This window comes from Macaca fascicularis, chromosome 1, assembly GCF_037993035.2.
Source record: "Macaca fascicularis isolate 582-1 chromosome 1, T2T-MFA8v1.1".
Taxonomy (NCBI): Eukaryota; Metazoa; Chordata; class Mammalia; order Primates; family Cercopithecidae; genus Macaca; species Macaca fascicularis.
In genome coordinates this window covers 37,543,351-37,560,999 of record NC_088375.1, presented here as the reverse complement: position 1 = coordinate 37,560,999, position 17,649 = coordinate 37,543,351, and the positions used below count along the sequence as shown (strand labels likewise).

The following is a 17,649-nucleotide window of genomic DNA, read 5'->3' as shown; positions in this document are numbered from 1 at the left end:
AGGAAATCTTTCACTATAGCCAAAAATGATATGATCACTTCAGAAAAATATCTGTCATAAAATCAGAGTTCAGAAGGTTACCAATAAGCAATGACACAAAATGAAAAGGTTCCCCCTAAAAACTAGCTAAATTTACTGAGAAGGACGACTACTCTTTGGTGATTTATAACAATAAAATAGGAATGACTACCTTTGCAAATCTATGGAACAAATAAGTTCCTGGTCACGAAGTAGCAGAGGTTCAAATGATTTTGTCGTTAGGTGTCTACTGTAGCAAATGACTATGAAATTAACTGACTCTGTATTTATTGAGCTGACATTCCAACATCATTGAAGGAGATGAAACTATGGTGCTCTGATAATATAAATGGTATTTAAAAGCTAGTTTTCACATTACTTTGTTTCAGAGACCAAAAAATAGTGCATAACAATACTCTTCCTTTTCTATGCACCACCAATTTCGGAAAATACTTTAGTTCATCCTCAGATTTCTTTTTTTTGAGACTAAGTTTTGTTCTTGTTGCCCAGGCTGGAGTACAGGGGCGTGAGCTCAGCTCACTGCAACCTCCATCTCCCAGGTTCAAGTGATTCTCCTGCCTCAGCCTCCAGAGTAGCTGGGATTACAGCCATGTGTCACCGCGCCTGGCTAATTTTGTATTTTTAGTAGAGACGGGGTTTTACCATGTTGGCCATGGTTGGTCTTGAATTCCTGACCACAGGTGATCTGCCCGCTTCGGCCTCCCAAAGTGCTGGGATTACAGGCGTGAGCCACCAGGCCCGGCCACATCCTCAGATTTCAGCACCATCATTCAAACATTTCTTTGACACTACTGTCTTTATTCCTATCACAAACACAATTTCATTGCCTCAAACAGATCAAAAAGTCACTGAATGCTTCAATGCCTATTCTCCTTGACAAATCTCTCAAAAATCAATTGCCATAGTTGTCAAGGAAAGGTAGAGGAATAATACAAACACTCTAGGTGATTAATATTTTGGAGTATATTAAAATAATTAACAAAATTTGGAACAAAGTCAATAAATCCAAACTTAAACTTGTTATTTAGGATTTTTAAAGCTTTAACCAAATCTGAAATAAGCAGCCCAGAAACTGACTGATCTCAAGGGCAGACTAGAATTAACAGCTTTTTTCTACAAAGGTGGTCAAATTAGGATATCATTCGTAGACACTGGCAATGAAGATTTTACTGAAATAGAAGAGCAAGGGATCAATGAAGAAATCACCCTGACACTGTGTTCCCCCAACATTTACCACTCAAAGACATTTGTGGCAGATATACAAAGTCAAATTAGTGATAAAAATCGGAGAGATTATTCTAATTTTTATTTCAAAAGATTGCTGGAACAATATAGTATGCCCATATAGGCTACTGGAAATTTTTATCAGGAAAGGAAGAAAACATGTTTAATCTAAATTTTAATAAATTCCTACTTGAAGAAGCCTTTATCAGTCTATCCCATGGAAATCATCCAAAAGGACCATTCATTCATATATTTGTCAATACTTGGTTTCACCTCTTATATTTTTAATTTTTTAAAGCTGTATTTAAGACATTTTCATAATCAATTTAGGTGTTTTTAAGTTATGAAATGCCTTTCTTGCAATGAAGTGCCAATATAGAACTGCACCTACAGAAAGTAAGGATTTCACTTACAACTGCTTGACTGTTGCAAAACAAACTAAATCATAGATTGATTTAACATATAAATAGAGCATCATTAAATTTGGTGATGTGTGGTATACTGCCAAAGGTTATCAAATTAAAACTTAAATTCAATCTGTAGTAGTTCAAATTGCGAACTTAAAATGGGTGGTCAACAAAAATTTCTAATGAGTCTCTTTCATATTTAATGGGTTTCGAGGAAGCTAGATATGGGGTGGAGGTTACAGAGGCAAGAATAGAGTCCACAAGCAGTTAATTTATAACCGTATTTAATTAAATATATACCCCAAAGAGTAAAAGTCTCACATAAATGTCATTTTATATGGTCAACACTGATGTACACCTGAGCTATATCTAAGTTGGAGTAGCTTTCTTTCAGAGTCTTTACACATTAATTCTCAGAACTATTTTAGAAGAAGGTTAGACTGCCAAATCAACATTCCTGGAAATTTTCAGCCTTTCTGCTTTTAGCTAAGGAACTCATACCTATTCACCAGGTTAAAATTTCATCTATTTGAATAAGCCTGAGAGGTGCCAGAGAGCCACAGGATGAAATGTCAGGATATACCATTAGTTGCTTCCCCAAATTATTAGACATGCTTTTCTTTAGTAAAAGAAAGGGGAAAACTTTGTTATGGGTACACGTGCAGATACTTTTTTTTTTTTTTTTTTTTTTTGGAGACAGGGTCTAGCTCTGTCACCCTGGCTGGAGTGCAGTGGCACAATCATAGCTCACTGCAGCCTTGACCTCCTAGGCTCAAAGGATCCTCCCACCTCAGCCTCCCACATAGCTGAGACTACAGGCACATGGTACCATGCCCAGCTAATTTTGTTTTTTTGTAGAGATGGGGGTCTCACTATGTTGCCCAGGTTGGTCTTGAACTCCTGGGCTCAGATGATCCTCCTGCCTCAGTTTCTCAAAGTGCTGGGATTATAGGTGTGAGTCACCACTCCTAGCCTTGTTTTTTGGTTTTTTAAAATAAGAAACCTGTTCGTATTAAAATTGTTTTATAAATAAGATCTACAGTTAATTGGCTTCTAACAATTCTGCTAAAATGCTACTGAATCCATAAAATATTTATCTCAATCTAATGAAGTATATTACAAATGTTATTTGCTGTACTACTTTCAATGTAACTAAACAAGAGATATTTATACAAAACAAATTACTTTTCATCCATGCGGCTTCTCATTTTCTTCAGTTTCTGCATAATGCTGCTAGTTTCACTGCTGGAGATTGAAATGGGAGAAGGACTGCGGGTCTCCAAGTCAGTTGGACCAGGACTGGTTGCCTTATTATCCTTTGTATCTTCATCACTATGAGAGTCCTGCAAACAAAAAGAGGCAAAATTGTATTGGACTTTAATAGGACCTTGAAGTCATCATAATACTGTCAATTCAAAATTAAGTTTATCCACAATACAATGTTTATAAAAGAGTTGAAAATAAGATAATAAAGGACAAAATATATCACACACTTAAAAATGGTTAAACTAGTACATTTCATATTATGTATATTTTTACCATCATTTATATATAGAGAGAAAAAGAGACTATCACAACATGTAATAATTTTAAAGAAATGTAAGAAATCCAAAAAAGCTTCTGCTATTAGTAATCTAGTATCTACATGTCCTCTCTGAGATTTCAAAGTTGAACCACTCAAAAGGAATAAAAAAGTTAGATCTATAACTATATAAAACACACATGTACAGACACAAAGAATGACTGGAAGATGTAACATTTATTTTAATCATACGAGGGCAAGGGTTTTTTCCTTTGAATATTCCTTATGCAAAACTAGGTTTTCAAAAATTAAAAAAGTTTGTAAAGAAAACATCTGAAAACTATTAATCAATACATTATTTCTGATGAGCAAAAAGTAAAACTTTAATTGCTTAGTATGCCTTCCCCACAGTCATTTATTCTCCTAACTTTTCAGGAAGATGGGTAGGGACAGTCATGACTGTTTTTATTTTGTTTAAAAAAAAAAAAAAAGTAGAGCCCTTGAGCTTCCCTTTCTTCCTCCTGAACAGTTCAGTCTTAAAGTCACTGGATGGGACAGAGCAAGGCAGGCATCTCTGTAGGGGTTGAGGGACACAGGAGGGCAAGAGTGGGGTCTCAGAACCTGAGCAGGATGAAGAGGGCATTTAATGCAGGAGGGTGGCTGGTAAGGAGAATCAGAGCCCAAGAAGGCCAACAAGAATGTCACATGGAAGTGACCCCACACACAATTGCAAGCCCAAACACAGTGAGGATGGCCTTACCACAGAGAACTTCCTAGCACAATAGCCAGAGTCCAAAGAGATAAGGAAGAGAAGGTATGAGGAGATGGGAATAGCCCAATTTGGGGAGTCAGAGCCCAGGTGGAATGAGAAGGGCAACCACTTTCAGGTAGTCTGCAGATTAAGCGGTAGTAATGTATCACTGTTAATTTGTTGGCAACTTACTCTCAGATAACTCAGGATAACAGAATTTTTTGTACTGTTTGACATTTTTCTGTAAGTTTCAGATTTTTTCAAAATTTAAAGTTTACTTTAAAAATCAAAGCAGAGCATATTAGGAATTTTAAAAATTATACTGCTATACAGTTTGAGTTTTCTCACACTATAATGACTTTTTTTTTTTTTTTTTTTTTGAGACAGGGTCTTGCTTTATCACTTAGGTTGGAGTGCAGTGGTGTGATCATAGCTTACTGCAGCCTCGGCCTGCTAGGCTGAAGCAATCCTCCCACCTCAGTCTTGCAAGTAGCTGGGACTATAGGTGTATGCCACCATGCCCAGCTAATTTTTGTGTTTTTTGTAGAGCTGGGTGTTTTGCCCTGTTGCCCAGGCTGATCTCAAACTCCTAAGCTCAAGCGATCTGCCCACCTAGGCCTCCCAAACTGTTGCGATTACAGGCGTGAGTCACAGCACCCAGCCCTACACTGACATTTTATAGTACCTTAGAATAGGTCCACTGAACATGGTGGCTCACACCTGTAATCCCAACACTCTAGGAGGCTAAGGCAGATGGATTGCTTGAGCCCAGGAGTTGGAGACCAGCCTGAACAACATGGCGAAACCCCATCTCTACAAAAAGTTCGCTGGGGGTGGAGGTGCATGCCTATAGTCCCAGCTACTGGAAAGGCTGAGGTGAGAGGATTACTTGACCCCTGGGAGGTCAAGCCTGCTGTGAGCTGTGATTGCACCATTTTATTCCAGTCCAGGTGATGGAGTGAAACCGTGTCCTCCCTCGACAAAAAAAAAAAAAGTTTCAAATTTTGTTTTTGTCTAATATCTCCTTTGAATCATGTATCATTGTATTAAAGTTGGATAGCTAAGATGAGTATCATGTAAATAGTAAAACAGTGTCCCCCATTAATTCTGAAGAATATATTTGGATTGATAAATAAGAGCAAAGCCCTCTGTTCCAATTTAGTTTGTAAGTGAAATATATACTAAATTAAACTAATATTGTATAAGAACTATGTGGCCCTTTCAAAATTTGAATATTCCATAGGAAAAAAATAAAACTCTCACTATACATTAGGGCATTGCTACAGTTTGAATGTTTGTCCCCTCTGTAACTCATGTTGAATCTTAATTTTCATTGTAACATTAAGACAGTGGGAAATCAGACTATGGTACTTGAGAGGTAGAACTTTTGAAAGGTAATTAGAAATAGACGATGTCATAAGGGTTGGACTTTAGTGGCTTAATAAGAAAGAGAGGATTGAGTTAGCACGCTCAGCCCCCATGTCATGTGATGCCCTGCATCACCCCTTGGGACTCTGTGGAGAGTCCCTACCAGCAAGAAGGCCCTCACCAGATATGGCACCTTGACCTTGAACTTCTCACCTTCCAGAACTGTAAGAAAAAATTTTGCTCCTTTATAAATTACCCAGTCTTAGGTATTCAGTTATAGCAACAGAAAATGGACTAAGACTGGCCCATCCATAGAACTTTATCCTAGTTCATTATTGTATCATACTGTTTGAATGACTATCATCTTAGAACATGAGACAGGGTGAGATACCGGCAATCAACCTAAGACAGGAAACAAATAATAACTTCATGTAGTTTACCAATTTACTTTCCCCTGCAGACTTCAACTTCTCCTGTAGTTTTATGGTGGTCTGTCGGATCCTTTCTATCTCCTCCTGCTGTTTAAGAATCAGCTGTCTTTCCTTCCGAGCTGCCTTATTGGCTTCTTGAAGACGTTTTATTTCTGCCTAAGGTTTAAAGAGTTAAGACAGGGATCAAGATTGGGAGAAGACAAGGCCAAAGTAATATTAAAAAAAAAATCATCACATATATTAAAAACAAATACATACAGTATTTTATAACAAAAGTAGTAATACTGAAAAGTTTAAAAAATAATGAGGGAGGAAATAAATCACATACAATCCCACCATTCTAAAATAATTTCATATGATCCCTTAATTTTATTTAAATTATAATTAGACTGATAATTTCATATCCCATTTTAAAACATACATTTCACATTTTTCCATAATGCTACTTAACGTTTACACTTACTAGTTTAATAGCTGCTTATCAAGTAAACTAATTAATGTAACTATTATTCTATTGCTAAACTTTTAGGCCCCTATAATGTTTTACTATCCCAAATAATGCTTTAATGACCATACCACAGACTAGTTCTCTAGGAGAGATTTCTAAAAGTAAAATAAACACGTCAAAGACAATGAATCATTTTATGGTTCTTAAAAACAGTTTTTAAAATTGCTTTCAAAAAAGGACTGCCCCCGCCTACAATGCTACCAGAAACATTTAAGACTACATTGCATCAATCTCTCTCCACACAGAATACTAAGTTTTCAATTGCTATGTGGGCAGAAGATAACACATTTCACTGCTAATAATTGTCAAAATTTAACAGATAATCCTTTTTTAAAAATAAATTTGTTTTAAATCTGTTTTTTTGGTTAGATATGTTGGCTCACATCTGTAATCCTAGCACTTTGGGAGGCCAAGGCAGGCAGATCACTTGAGCCCAGGAGTTGACTAGCCTGGGCAACATGGTGAAACCCCGCCTTTACAAAAGATACAAAAATTAGCCAGGCATGGTGGCACTCACCTGTGGTCCCAGCTACTTGGGAGGCTGAGGTGGGAGGATCAACCTGAGCCCAGGAGGTCAAGGTTGCAGTGAGCCAAAATCATGCCACTGCACTCCAGCCCGGGAAACAGAGTGAGACCCTGTCTCAATCAATCAATCAATCAATCAATCAATGTTTTCTTATTAATAAAGCATAATAAAGACATTAAAATTTGTAGTTATAATTATTTTAATCACTGAGATTTTTTGAAACTACCTTAAAATGCAAAAAAGTGCTTTGTAAACATCTACACTTCCAAAACATCAAATTAACAATTGTTAATATTCAGTTATATTTTCTCCAAGTCTTTAATCCTGTAAAGAAATAAAACATTACGGATAAAACTAGTCTGCAATCTTGTGCCCCAACTCCTCAGAGGTAACAACTATCATGGCTTTGGTATCTATCCTTCCAGCACATTCTTTTTAAATTATTCTAAAAATATTTGTGCTTATCTGTAAACAAAAAGATACACTATTTGGTTTGTATGCTTAAAAATATTTTATAAATATCATATGTATATGTTTTAAATCTTGCTTTACTAGATATCACTTTCGATATTTCGCCATGCCAATTTATGCCTTTTAATGCTGCATAAAATTAGAGTGGAGAACCATATATTTATCTATTACCCATATGGTGGGATTATTTTTATTTTTAAAATTTTTTAGAGACAAGGTCTTGCTCTGTTGTCCAGGCTGGAGTACAGTGGCTCAATCACAACTCAATGCAGCCTCAAACTTGTGGGCTCAAGTGATCTTCCCACCTTAGCCTCCCAAGTAGCTAGGACTACAAGCACGTGCCACCATGCATAGCTAATTTTTATTTTATTTTTTTGTAGACACAGGGTCTTGCTATGTTGCCCAGGGTGGTCTCAAACTCCTGGCCTCAAGTGATGCGTCTGCTTTGGCCTCCCAAAGTACTGAGATTATAGGTGTAAGCCACTGTGCCCACCCCATATGGTGAGATTTTAAGGTTGTTGTTTATTTTTTACTATTGTACAAACAATGCTGTAAGTAAACAGCCTTATATATTTTGTCTTCTTGGGCACATTTATAAATTTTTCTGGAGTAGTAGTTCTCAGAGTGTGCTCTATGGAGTCCCTGGAAGTCTTGAGACCCTGTCAGGGGACTCTGAGCATCAAACCATTTTTTATAATACTAAATACATTATGAGCAAATATATTATTTGCTCTTTATTCTCATTCCCTAATGAGTATACAATGGTTGTATACATTTTAAAGAAAGTAACTATATTTTCCAAAACAAAAAATAATTTAGTGAAAAGAATGATATTTTAGCGTTTTGCATATCTCTTTATTGTCTAGCTTGATTTTTTTTAACATTGTGCATTGATCACTGGGAAAATGTTGGTTCACTAAGTTATGCGGATTTTCTAAATGTTGACACACTTCATTATGCAATATCAAACAGTTATACTCATGAATATCACCATTAATCTCAAAAGAAAAATTATTTTGGGTGGGCAATGGAAATTTTTCAGAATCCTGACTTGTGTGTGAAAGCTTGAATTTTATCTTTGGCAATATATGCTGTCAGTTATTTTTCTGAAGTGACAGGGATACTTGCTTCGTTTTTGAGAAAAACATTTGTCAAATAACCAAATCTGAATTAGCAGTTTGCCTTGAATCATTCTTTCAAGTAAAAATGCTATTCCATGAAAAAAAATTTTTAAAAAAGCTCACAATTCAAACAAGCGCACAAATACTTCTCCTTGAATTAATCACTATATTCTGGTATCAAGCAAAGGTGTCTGATTATGGATTTCCCGTTTCTGTCACACAGAATACAAAAAAGACATGTACTCAAGAGTTTAAGACAATAAGATTAATAATTCTTACTACTCAATCAGGACATTCTAAATGAAACTTGCTTTCTTTAACTGCAAGTAAGTGGCATGAAGAATAAGACAATTACCAATACGGTTTGGTGCCACTGACTTGTGCTAAAGCACCAGCAGTTTTACTCAGCATTGTTTTCTCCTATTTAGTGCAAATGTCAACACAGTGAAAAGGGTAAATTCATATCAGAGTATCATGAAAATAGTTTTGATCTTCCAGACCTGTGAAAGGGTCTTAGAGGCCAGAGTTTCACAAAGTACATTTTGAAACTTCCACTAACTTAGGCCTGAGTTTCTGAACCAAATAATGTATAAATTCACCCAATTCAAGCCTAGAAGAAAAAAAAGACAATTTCTAAGGAATACTTGGGAAACAAGGTTTGCTCCTCTTGTAAGAACACACAAAGTTATACAAATGAATTGCTTACTTTAAAATGGTGAATGGTATAAGTGAATTATTCACTTTATTAAAATGGTTATTTTTATGTGTTATGAATATCACTTCAGGGAGGGTAAAACTGGTAAGACATAGGAAAATACGGTCTCTCTTTTTTGGATACGGTTGTACCAAATTGCTTAGAGCCAGCCATTTCGCTATCAGTCAAAAGAATTCTTTCTGCTACAGTTGCAATAGATATCTTAGCACATATATTCTTACACTTTGGTTCTTTCAACCCTATAAGGCAACTTTTCAGGGGTAACCAATTGGATCAAAGAGTATATTTTGCATATTTACTTAAAAAATTCTTAAGTATTACAAAAAGAAAAAGTAGTCACTCATATCCCTACCACTGGCATTAAACATATTTAACAGTTTGCACATTTGTTTCAAATATGTTATCTATAAATAGATAAACATAGATGAAACCAAACTCCATGCCAATCTTTTCCTCCTTCCTCTCTTCCCCAGAAGTGTATCATTCCTATATGTGGTTTTTTGCTTTTGATGCATGAGTGGTTCCACAGAACATATACCACTAATTGGTTACATTAAAAAAATTTACATGACTGGTATAATACTGTATATATTCTTTGCATCTTGCTTTTCTATAAAAAAGAACATTATGGTTTTTGGTAAAGGAAGATCTACTGCTACACTCTCCAGTATGACAGCTTCTAGCTACATGTGGCTAGTAGCTACAGTATTGGACAACACAGATATAGAAAATTACTATCATTTCAGATATCTCTATAGACAGTGCTGATATCTAATACATTCAGTTTCCTGTAGTACTATACTTTCTTGCAAGAATATGTTTTATTTCATCTATTCTTTTATTGAAGAAATTCAACACAGATATAGAAAATTACTATCATTTCAGATATCTCTATAGACAGTGCTGATATCTAATACATTCAGTTTCCTGTAGTACTATACTTTCTTGCAAGAATATGTTTTATTTCATCTATTCTTTTATTGAAGAAATTAAGTTGTTTCCATTTTCCTCTGCACATATGTGAAAGCTTTTTTAGGATATATACCAAGACAGAACTGCTGAGTCATATATCATATATGTCCTCAACTGAACCAGGTAGTGGCAATTGCTCTCAACTCAAAGTGGTTACACCAGTCAACACTCTAACCAGCTATACAGAGCCGCAGTGACAAAACTGGAGACTCAGGAGATCTTAAACTCACATTCTCCTCAAAGCAGTTGTCAAGTTCTGAAGGAGCACATAGAGGGCTAAGGAGTTAACCCAGAAAAGCCTTGAAAGCACAGCAGAAATCTCCAGTCTCTTGTGCTGAGTAAAAAATTGTATCTGGGTTTCCAGTGAAGCCCTGGAGAGCCCCAACCCAGGGACAATGCAAACCAGACGTAGACTGAGGCTTACCAACTCTACAACCCAACCCTAACCCAGCACAATCTTTGAATGAATTAAGATGAACAGTTGATAACTCTAATAAAATAGCAAAAGAAAACTCTAATAAAATAGCAAAAGAAAGGATAAATCCTCTCTGGGGGAAGAGACCATCAGCTGGAGCCTTTGCAGTTATTTATATACTGCTGTCTAGTACTCAACAAAAAAATTACTAGGCATGCAAAGTAAAGGAGCCATACGATAGTTAAAAAAAAAGAAAACAGACAATAGTAATAATAGAGGCACAGATGGCTACATATAAGCAGACAGGGAAGAAATAACAGTACAGAAAATTAAAATAACTATGGATAATATGTAGAAAAAGATAGAAAAGTAGGCCGGGCACAGTGGCTCATGCCTGTAATCCCGGCACTTTGGGAAGCCAAGGCGGGTGGATCACCTGAGATCAGGGGTTTGAGACCAGCCTGGCCAACATGGTGAAACCCCATCTCTACTAAAAATACAAAAAAATTAGCTGGGTGTGGTGGCACACGCCTGTAATCCCAGCTACTCAGGAGGCTGAGGCAGGGTTTGCAGTGAGCCAAGATCGCACCATTGCACTCTAGCCTGGGCAGGAAGAGTGAAACTCCGTCTCAAAAACAAAAACAAAAACCAAAACAAAAACAAAAACCAAGTAGATTAAAGGGTAGAAAATTTTAACAGACTTAAAATCTATTTTAAAAAGAATAAAATTGGGTATTATAGAACTAAAACACTAAAACAGATCAAATTAAGAACTCACTGGAGAGACTTAGCAGTACATTGGGCAAAGTAGAAGACATACTAATGAACTCAAAGACAGGTCAATAAAAACTTTCCAAACTGAAGCACAGTGTTTTTAGTTTTTAATTTGTTTGTTTTAAGGAATAAAATACAAACAAGACAGAGGAAAGGGATGTGGCAAATGGTCAAAAGGTCTAACCTATGTCTAATTGAAGTCCCTGAAGTAAAAGAGAAAAAGAATGAGGCAGAAGTGGCCAGGCACAGTAGCTCACACCTGTAATCCCAGTACTCTGGGAGGCCAAGGTTGGGGATCACTTGAGTCCAGGAATTCAAGACCAGCCTGGGCAACATGGTGAAACCCCATCTCTACAAAAAATTACCTGGCACTGGTGGCGCACACCTGTGGTCCCAGCTACAGGGGAGGCTTGGGTGAGTGGACTGCTTGAGCCCCGGAGGCAGAGGTTGCAGTGAGCTGAGATCGTGCCACTGTACTCCAGCCTGGGCAACTGAGTGGGTCCCTGTCTCACAAAAAAAAAAAAAAAAAAAAAAAAGGGAGGCGGGAGCAGAAGCAATACATGAAGAGACAGTTTCTGAAAAACTGATTAAATAAAACAACCAATACAAGAAGCTCAGCAAATCTTAAATAGGATGAATACAAAGGAAACCACACCTACATGCATCATAGTAAAACTACTGAAAAATTGGATAATTTTTAAATAATCTTAAAAGGAACCTTCAAAAGAACAAGATTAAGATAACTGACCTCTCCACATAAACAATAAAAGCAGTAAATAATGGAAAAACATCTTTAAAAGTGCTGAAAGAAAATAATTTTATGCCTATTAAAAATATTCTTCAAACATAAAGGTGAAACAAACACATTTTCAAACTAATCAAAACAAAAAATGTGTTATTAGCAGGCATGCAATAAAATACCAGATGTATTAAAATGAAAAATCTTATACTTCAAAGGATACTATCAAGAAAGTGAAAAGAAACCCCACAGAATGAGGGATAAATTTATAAATCTTGTTTTCATTTTATTTTATAACAGAAAGCTACTGTAACATTATAGAAAGTTATTTACTTATTTTAACTAAGAAAAAATTTTAATTTATTTTAAAATCAATTTTTTGGATTAAAAATACACAACTTTTTTTTTTAATAGAATTCAGAATTTATTCAAATTCATATCATCTGTAATGTTTCCTGGGATAAACATATAACTAAGTAATAAGCCAATATATAATTCAGATAATTAGGTTCCTAAATCATTTAACATAGTAGCTAGCACCTGGCAACAGGTTAATATGGAAAAAAATAACTAGAATCTATTGAATACTTACCAGGCACAGTGAAACACATTTTACATATGTTACCTCATTTAATCCTCACAACCACCATATGAAGTATAATCCCACTCCTACAGATGAGGAAATTAAGTCTCAGAGAGTTACTTAAACTTTGACCGTGATTACACAGTTGCAAGGGACAACACTGGAATTCAAATAATAGCAACTAACATTTATTGAGCACTTACCATTGTGCCACAGTCTGCTCTAAGTTTATTTTATGTATTAACTCACTTATTCCTCAAAACAACCCTATAAAGTATGTTACTATTATTATCTTCAGTTTACAGATGAGGAAACTGAGGCACAGAGAAGTTAAGTAACTTGTTCCAGGTTATGAAACCAGCAACTGGTAAAGCTGGGATTTTAGCCTAGGAAATCTAACTCCAGAGCCTGAATTCTTTACCACTACACTACCATGCTGCCTCTCCAGAATTCAAAACTAAGGTCTTTCTAAGTCCATTAAGCCAAAATATTTATCAATATGTAATTAATATGTCATGAAAGTCTAGGAAACAATAATTTAAAATTTAATCCAAATAGATTCTTTTACACATATCTTAATTTTTAAAATATGTATTTCAAAAGAGTATTTTTCTTTTACTTACTACATGAAGGTAGAAAGTTTGCCTGTGTATTTTATTAATTTAGCAGTGACACACACAATCCTAATTTAGGAGAAATACAGTAGATTATCAAGCAACCCCTATAAGTATAGTAGTATGAACATAAACAGTGGAAGTATCAACTAAATCTCATTTAAGGCAATAATAAGGAAAAGAAATCAGGCAAAATAATAGATTCCATAACCTAACTTGCCTTATAAGCTATCCTAAAGGGGTGTCTTCCCTAACATACCTTTTCTTGCTGCAACCTTAAAAGCAAACCACGCTGTTTCTTCCGGAGTGGGGGCATTTTATCATCCTCTCCTTTGTCTCGTAGATGTCTGCAAATAATATTTTTCATTCAGACAAAGATTTGATTAAATTTCTCTTACCTGAATAATGTCAAGAATTCTTGACTACTAAAAAGTCTACAAACCAATTTAACATTTTCAAATGTGAAAAGCAGTTGCTACATGTAGCTGTAACCATTCATATCCGAATAAGTATTTTACTGAGGTATATGCAAGCCCTAGAATGTGTCCTCTGAAGACAGAAGGACTTTGGGAAATTTACAATATTGTATCATATGACAACATAAGATTACAGTCAGTTAAGTGGTAAAAGAGGAATGCAAAGAAAATGTTATGTGAGTAGGAGGAGGTCTTGAAAGAAATACAAATCAAATATGACTGCCATACTTCTAGCTTGAGAAACTGGGTTGCTCAAATCAAATCAAATGAGGAAACAAAAACATCTTAAAATATAAAGCAAGCATTCTGTTTTAAGAACGAAGAAATTAGTGAAAACTGTACTCACTGAAGGAACTTACTTTTTTTGATGCTCTAACCAGGCCAACTCAGCCTTAGTCTTCTCCTTCAAGGCCTTTTCGCGGAGACGCAGGAGTGAAGACTGGTGAGCTGCCCTCATTTCTTCTTCTTTCATATACTGTCGAACCATCTCCATAGTAAATTTAGAAAAGCTATCTTGTCCTCCTGAGAATGGCATGTTCAGTTCCTAAAGTAGATGGTTTCTTTCTTGTTTATCATCATCTAACCTTTTGGTACTTCACTCCACTAAAAGTGGTATGCATTTACAAAAACAAACTATGTATTTAACAAGGCCATCAACAATGTAAGAGAATATTCTTTAAAAAGGCACATGAGGCAGATTAACATTCATCTGCTAATTAACTCAGCCAATAAAATTTTAATAAACTACTGCAAGCCAATTACTGTCCCAAGGATCCAAAGTGGGATAAGAATTTGTTTCTGCTAACCAAAAAGCATACAATTTGGTAAGAACGAATGTAAATTTCTAAATGGAATACAGCATTAGAAGAGTGAAGCAAGTACAAAAGCTAGAGAGATAATATTGGCTCAGATCCTCAAAGGCCTCATATATCATTCCAAAAAATAAGTTTGTATTGTACTTTGTAAGGAAAGTGAAGCCAGATTTCATAGGAAAACTATAAAATAAAATTGATATCTTAGAAAAATCATTCTAGTAGCTGACAAATGAGACAAGTACAAAATGTTTTCTCATATCTTTGAGAGAACATATCCACAACCATTTACCTCCACACATAAAGTGAAACACACCTTGGCAGTAGACAGCGTAGTTTTTTCTGGAGAAGCTTCTTCATCAGAGTCATCATGATGACCTCTTCTCTTTTCCATATTAAATCTGCGGTGACTCTCTGAAGGTAGTAATGATCGAAATGATTGTTCTTCTATTTCATCTTCTGTCATGGATTCATCAAATTTCAGAGAATATTCTGTTGCAATAGATGTTGAGTCTAAAAGAATATGGAGAAAGTAGATTTTATCATTATAACTGTTCTCAGTAGGTATTCAATTAGTAGCCCTTTGCGTCTTTATGGGACAATCCAACATAAATTCATAAAACTGATCACTAAAAAATAGACATGAAACATTAAAATTCATTTGCCTTACAAGCAAGGAAAAAAACCTCTAAAAATACCTAGAAATATTACGTTAAGAAATATAAAGATTAATGTTGCAAAAAATTTAGAGAGCTCTTACAAATCAATTAGAAAACCACTAATACACCTATAGAAAAATGAAAAAAGGTCAGATCAGATGCTTTACAAAGCAAATATAAATAGTAAAAGTGAAAAACTGTTTAACATTACTATCAATCAAAGAAATGCAAGTAAAAATATCTTTTTAAAAAACTCATTAATTCCAAGTTTAATTAGAATATGACAGATCTTTCAGGCTGGTTCCTGTGTGCCTTTGACACGGTTTTTTTTTTTTTTTTAATTGAATACTTCTTCACTTTCTGGTACTACAAGATACTCCAGGCTCATTGTATTTTCCCTACAGCCCTAGAATCAGCCATTTCTCCAAAAAGCTCTTATTTATTTTATTAAGGAATGATACTTAGAAACCACAATCTAGGGGCCAGGCACAGTGGCTCACACCTGCAATCCCAGCATTTTGGGATGCCAAGGTGGGAGGATCCCTCGAGGCCAGGAGTTTGAGACCAGCCTGGGTGACAGAGCAAGACCCCATCTCTTTAAAAAATCAGAAAGAAAGAAAGAATTTGTAGGCACTAGTTGTCCTTGTTACTACGGGTGTATCACTGCTTCTGCACTTGCTCAGTGGACAGAGCTAGGTAATATATGGATGTATATTAATCCATGTGTACAAGTGTGTGCACATACTTACGCACACAATTACAATTGCTTTTATATCCATTCAGTCAGCCAGCTAAACATGAATTCATACTTACGTCTATGATCCAGTACCAGAGTTCATTCTAGTCTTCCTTTCTTGTGTATCTTCCCTTCCAATACTGAGAAACATGGCTCCCACCATCCAACACTCATTTACTTATTTGTTCAAACCCAATATATATGTAAAGAACTGTTAACCTGTACCCCCGTGAAAAACTATTATCCAACTAGAGTATAGGTTTATGTACCGTTCCTTTTGTATTAGGCTTATATTAACAGTTTCCACTCAAGACACCATTTTCCAAAGTTACTTACTTAGGTCAGCTCTTTTCCCTAACTGCTTCAATGTCGTTATGCCATATATTTGTAATACAGTTAGATCCATTTATCGCAGGCTGCGTTCCATTTTGGGATCTCCCAATATCCTGATTCATGTGTGTGTTTGCATGATTAGTTCACAGATACTAAAATTTACTCATTGTGATACACAGTTCCAAGGTTTTGACAAATACACAGCATCATACAGAACATACATACATACAGAACAACTACTCTATGTAACAGTTCCTTCACCCTAAACGTCCCTCCATGCATCCTCTTTGCAGTCAACTACTTCCTCTTCCCCCTAATGCCTAGAAACCAATTGTTTTCCATCTCTTTAGTTGTGCCTTTTACATACTGTCATATAAATTGAATCATATTATAACAGATAGATTTTTGGGGCCTGCTTTTTCACTTAGTAAAATTCACTTAAAATTCGTCCAAGTGCGCTCCCTTCAATAGCTCCCCTGGTAGAGGGGAGGTCTGGTAGAGTGCAGGACTGTAAAATTTGTCCATGTTGTTGCATGAATCAAAAGATTATTCCTTTTAATAGCTGAATAGTATTTCATTGTATGGATGTACCAGTTTATTTATCCATTTTCCTAGTAAAGGACATCTTGATTGCTTATAGTTCTTAGCAATTATGAATATGCTGCTATGAACATCAGTATATAGGTTTTTATGTAGACGTAAATTTTCAGATCACTCAGTAAATACCCAGGCATGTGATTGCTGGATTGTATGGTTAAGTCTTACAAGACACTATGAAACTATCTTCCACGGTGACCATATAATTTTCCATTCTCACCAACAATGTATGCAAGTTCCTGTTGCTCTGCATCCTTGTCACCAATTTATTATTGTCCGTTTTTCTGATAGTCATTCTAGTAATGTGTTATAGTATCCTGTGATTTCAATTTTAATTTCTCTAATGATATATGTGGTTGAAGACTTTTTCCTGTGTCTATGTGCCATCTGCATATTTTCTTCAATAAAGTATCTGTTCAGATCTTCTGTACATTTTAAAAATTGAGTTGTTTTTCCTATTATTGAAATTTTTTTTTTTTTTTTTTTTTTTGAGACAGAATCTCTCTCTTGTTGCCCAGGCTGGAGTGCAGTGGCACAATCTTGGCTCACTGCAACCTCCACCTCCAAGGTTTGAGCAATTCTCCTGCTTCAGCCTCCTGAGTAGCTGGGACTACAGGTGCGTACCACCATGCCCAGATAATTTTTGCATTTTTAGTAGAGATGAGGTTTCACCAGATTAGCCAGGCTGGTCTCGAAATCCTGACCTTAGGTGATCTGCCTGCCTCAGCCTCCCAAAGTGCTGGGATTTCAGGTATGAACCACCACACCCAGCCTTCTATTATTGAGTTTCAAGAGTTCTTTACATACTCTAGATAGAAATCCTTTATCAAATATGTGATTTGCAAATATTTTCTCC

At 35.7% G+C, this 17,649-nt stretch overlaps 1 protein-coding gene across 8 annotated transcripts in view; it reads right to left on the bottom strand.

Moving 5' to 3' along the window:
• The window catches only part of CEP350 (centrosomal protein 350), a 161,434-nt gene that overhangs the window by 47,132 nt on the left and 96,653 nt on the right, over positions 1 to 17,649 (bottom strand). For all 8 annotated transcript variants that reach the window (XM_005540126.5, XM_074027214.1, XM_005540125.4 and 5 more), the window contains 5 exons: positions 14,785 to 14,981; positions 14,016 to 14,200; positions 13,440 to 13,527; positions 5,752 to 5,898; positions 2,856 to 3,013 (listed from right to left, as the gene is read on the bottom strand). In XM_005540126.5, coding sequence (XP_005540183.3) covers positions 2,856 to 3,013; positions 5,752 to 5,898; positions 13,440 to 13,527; positions 14,016 to 14,200; positions 14,785 to 14,981 — 775 coding nt within the window. The remainder of the gene's footprint in view (positions 1 to 2,855; positions 3,014 to 5,751; positions 5,899 to 13,439; positions 13,528 to 14,015; positions 14,201 to 14,784; positions 14,982 to 17,649) is intronic.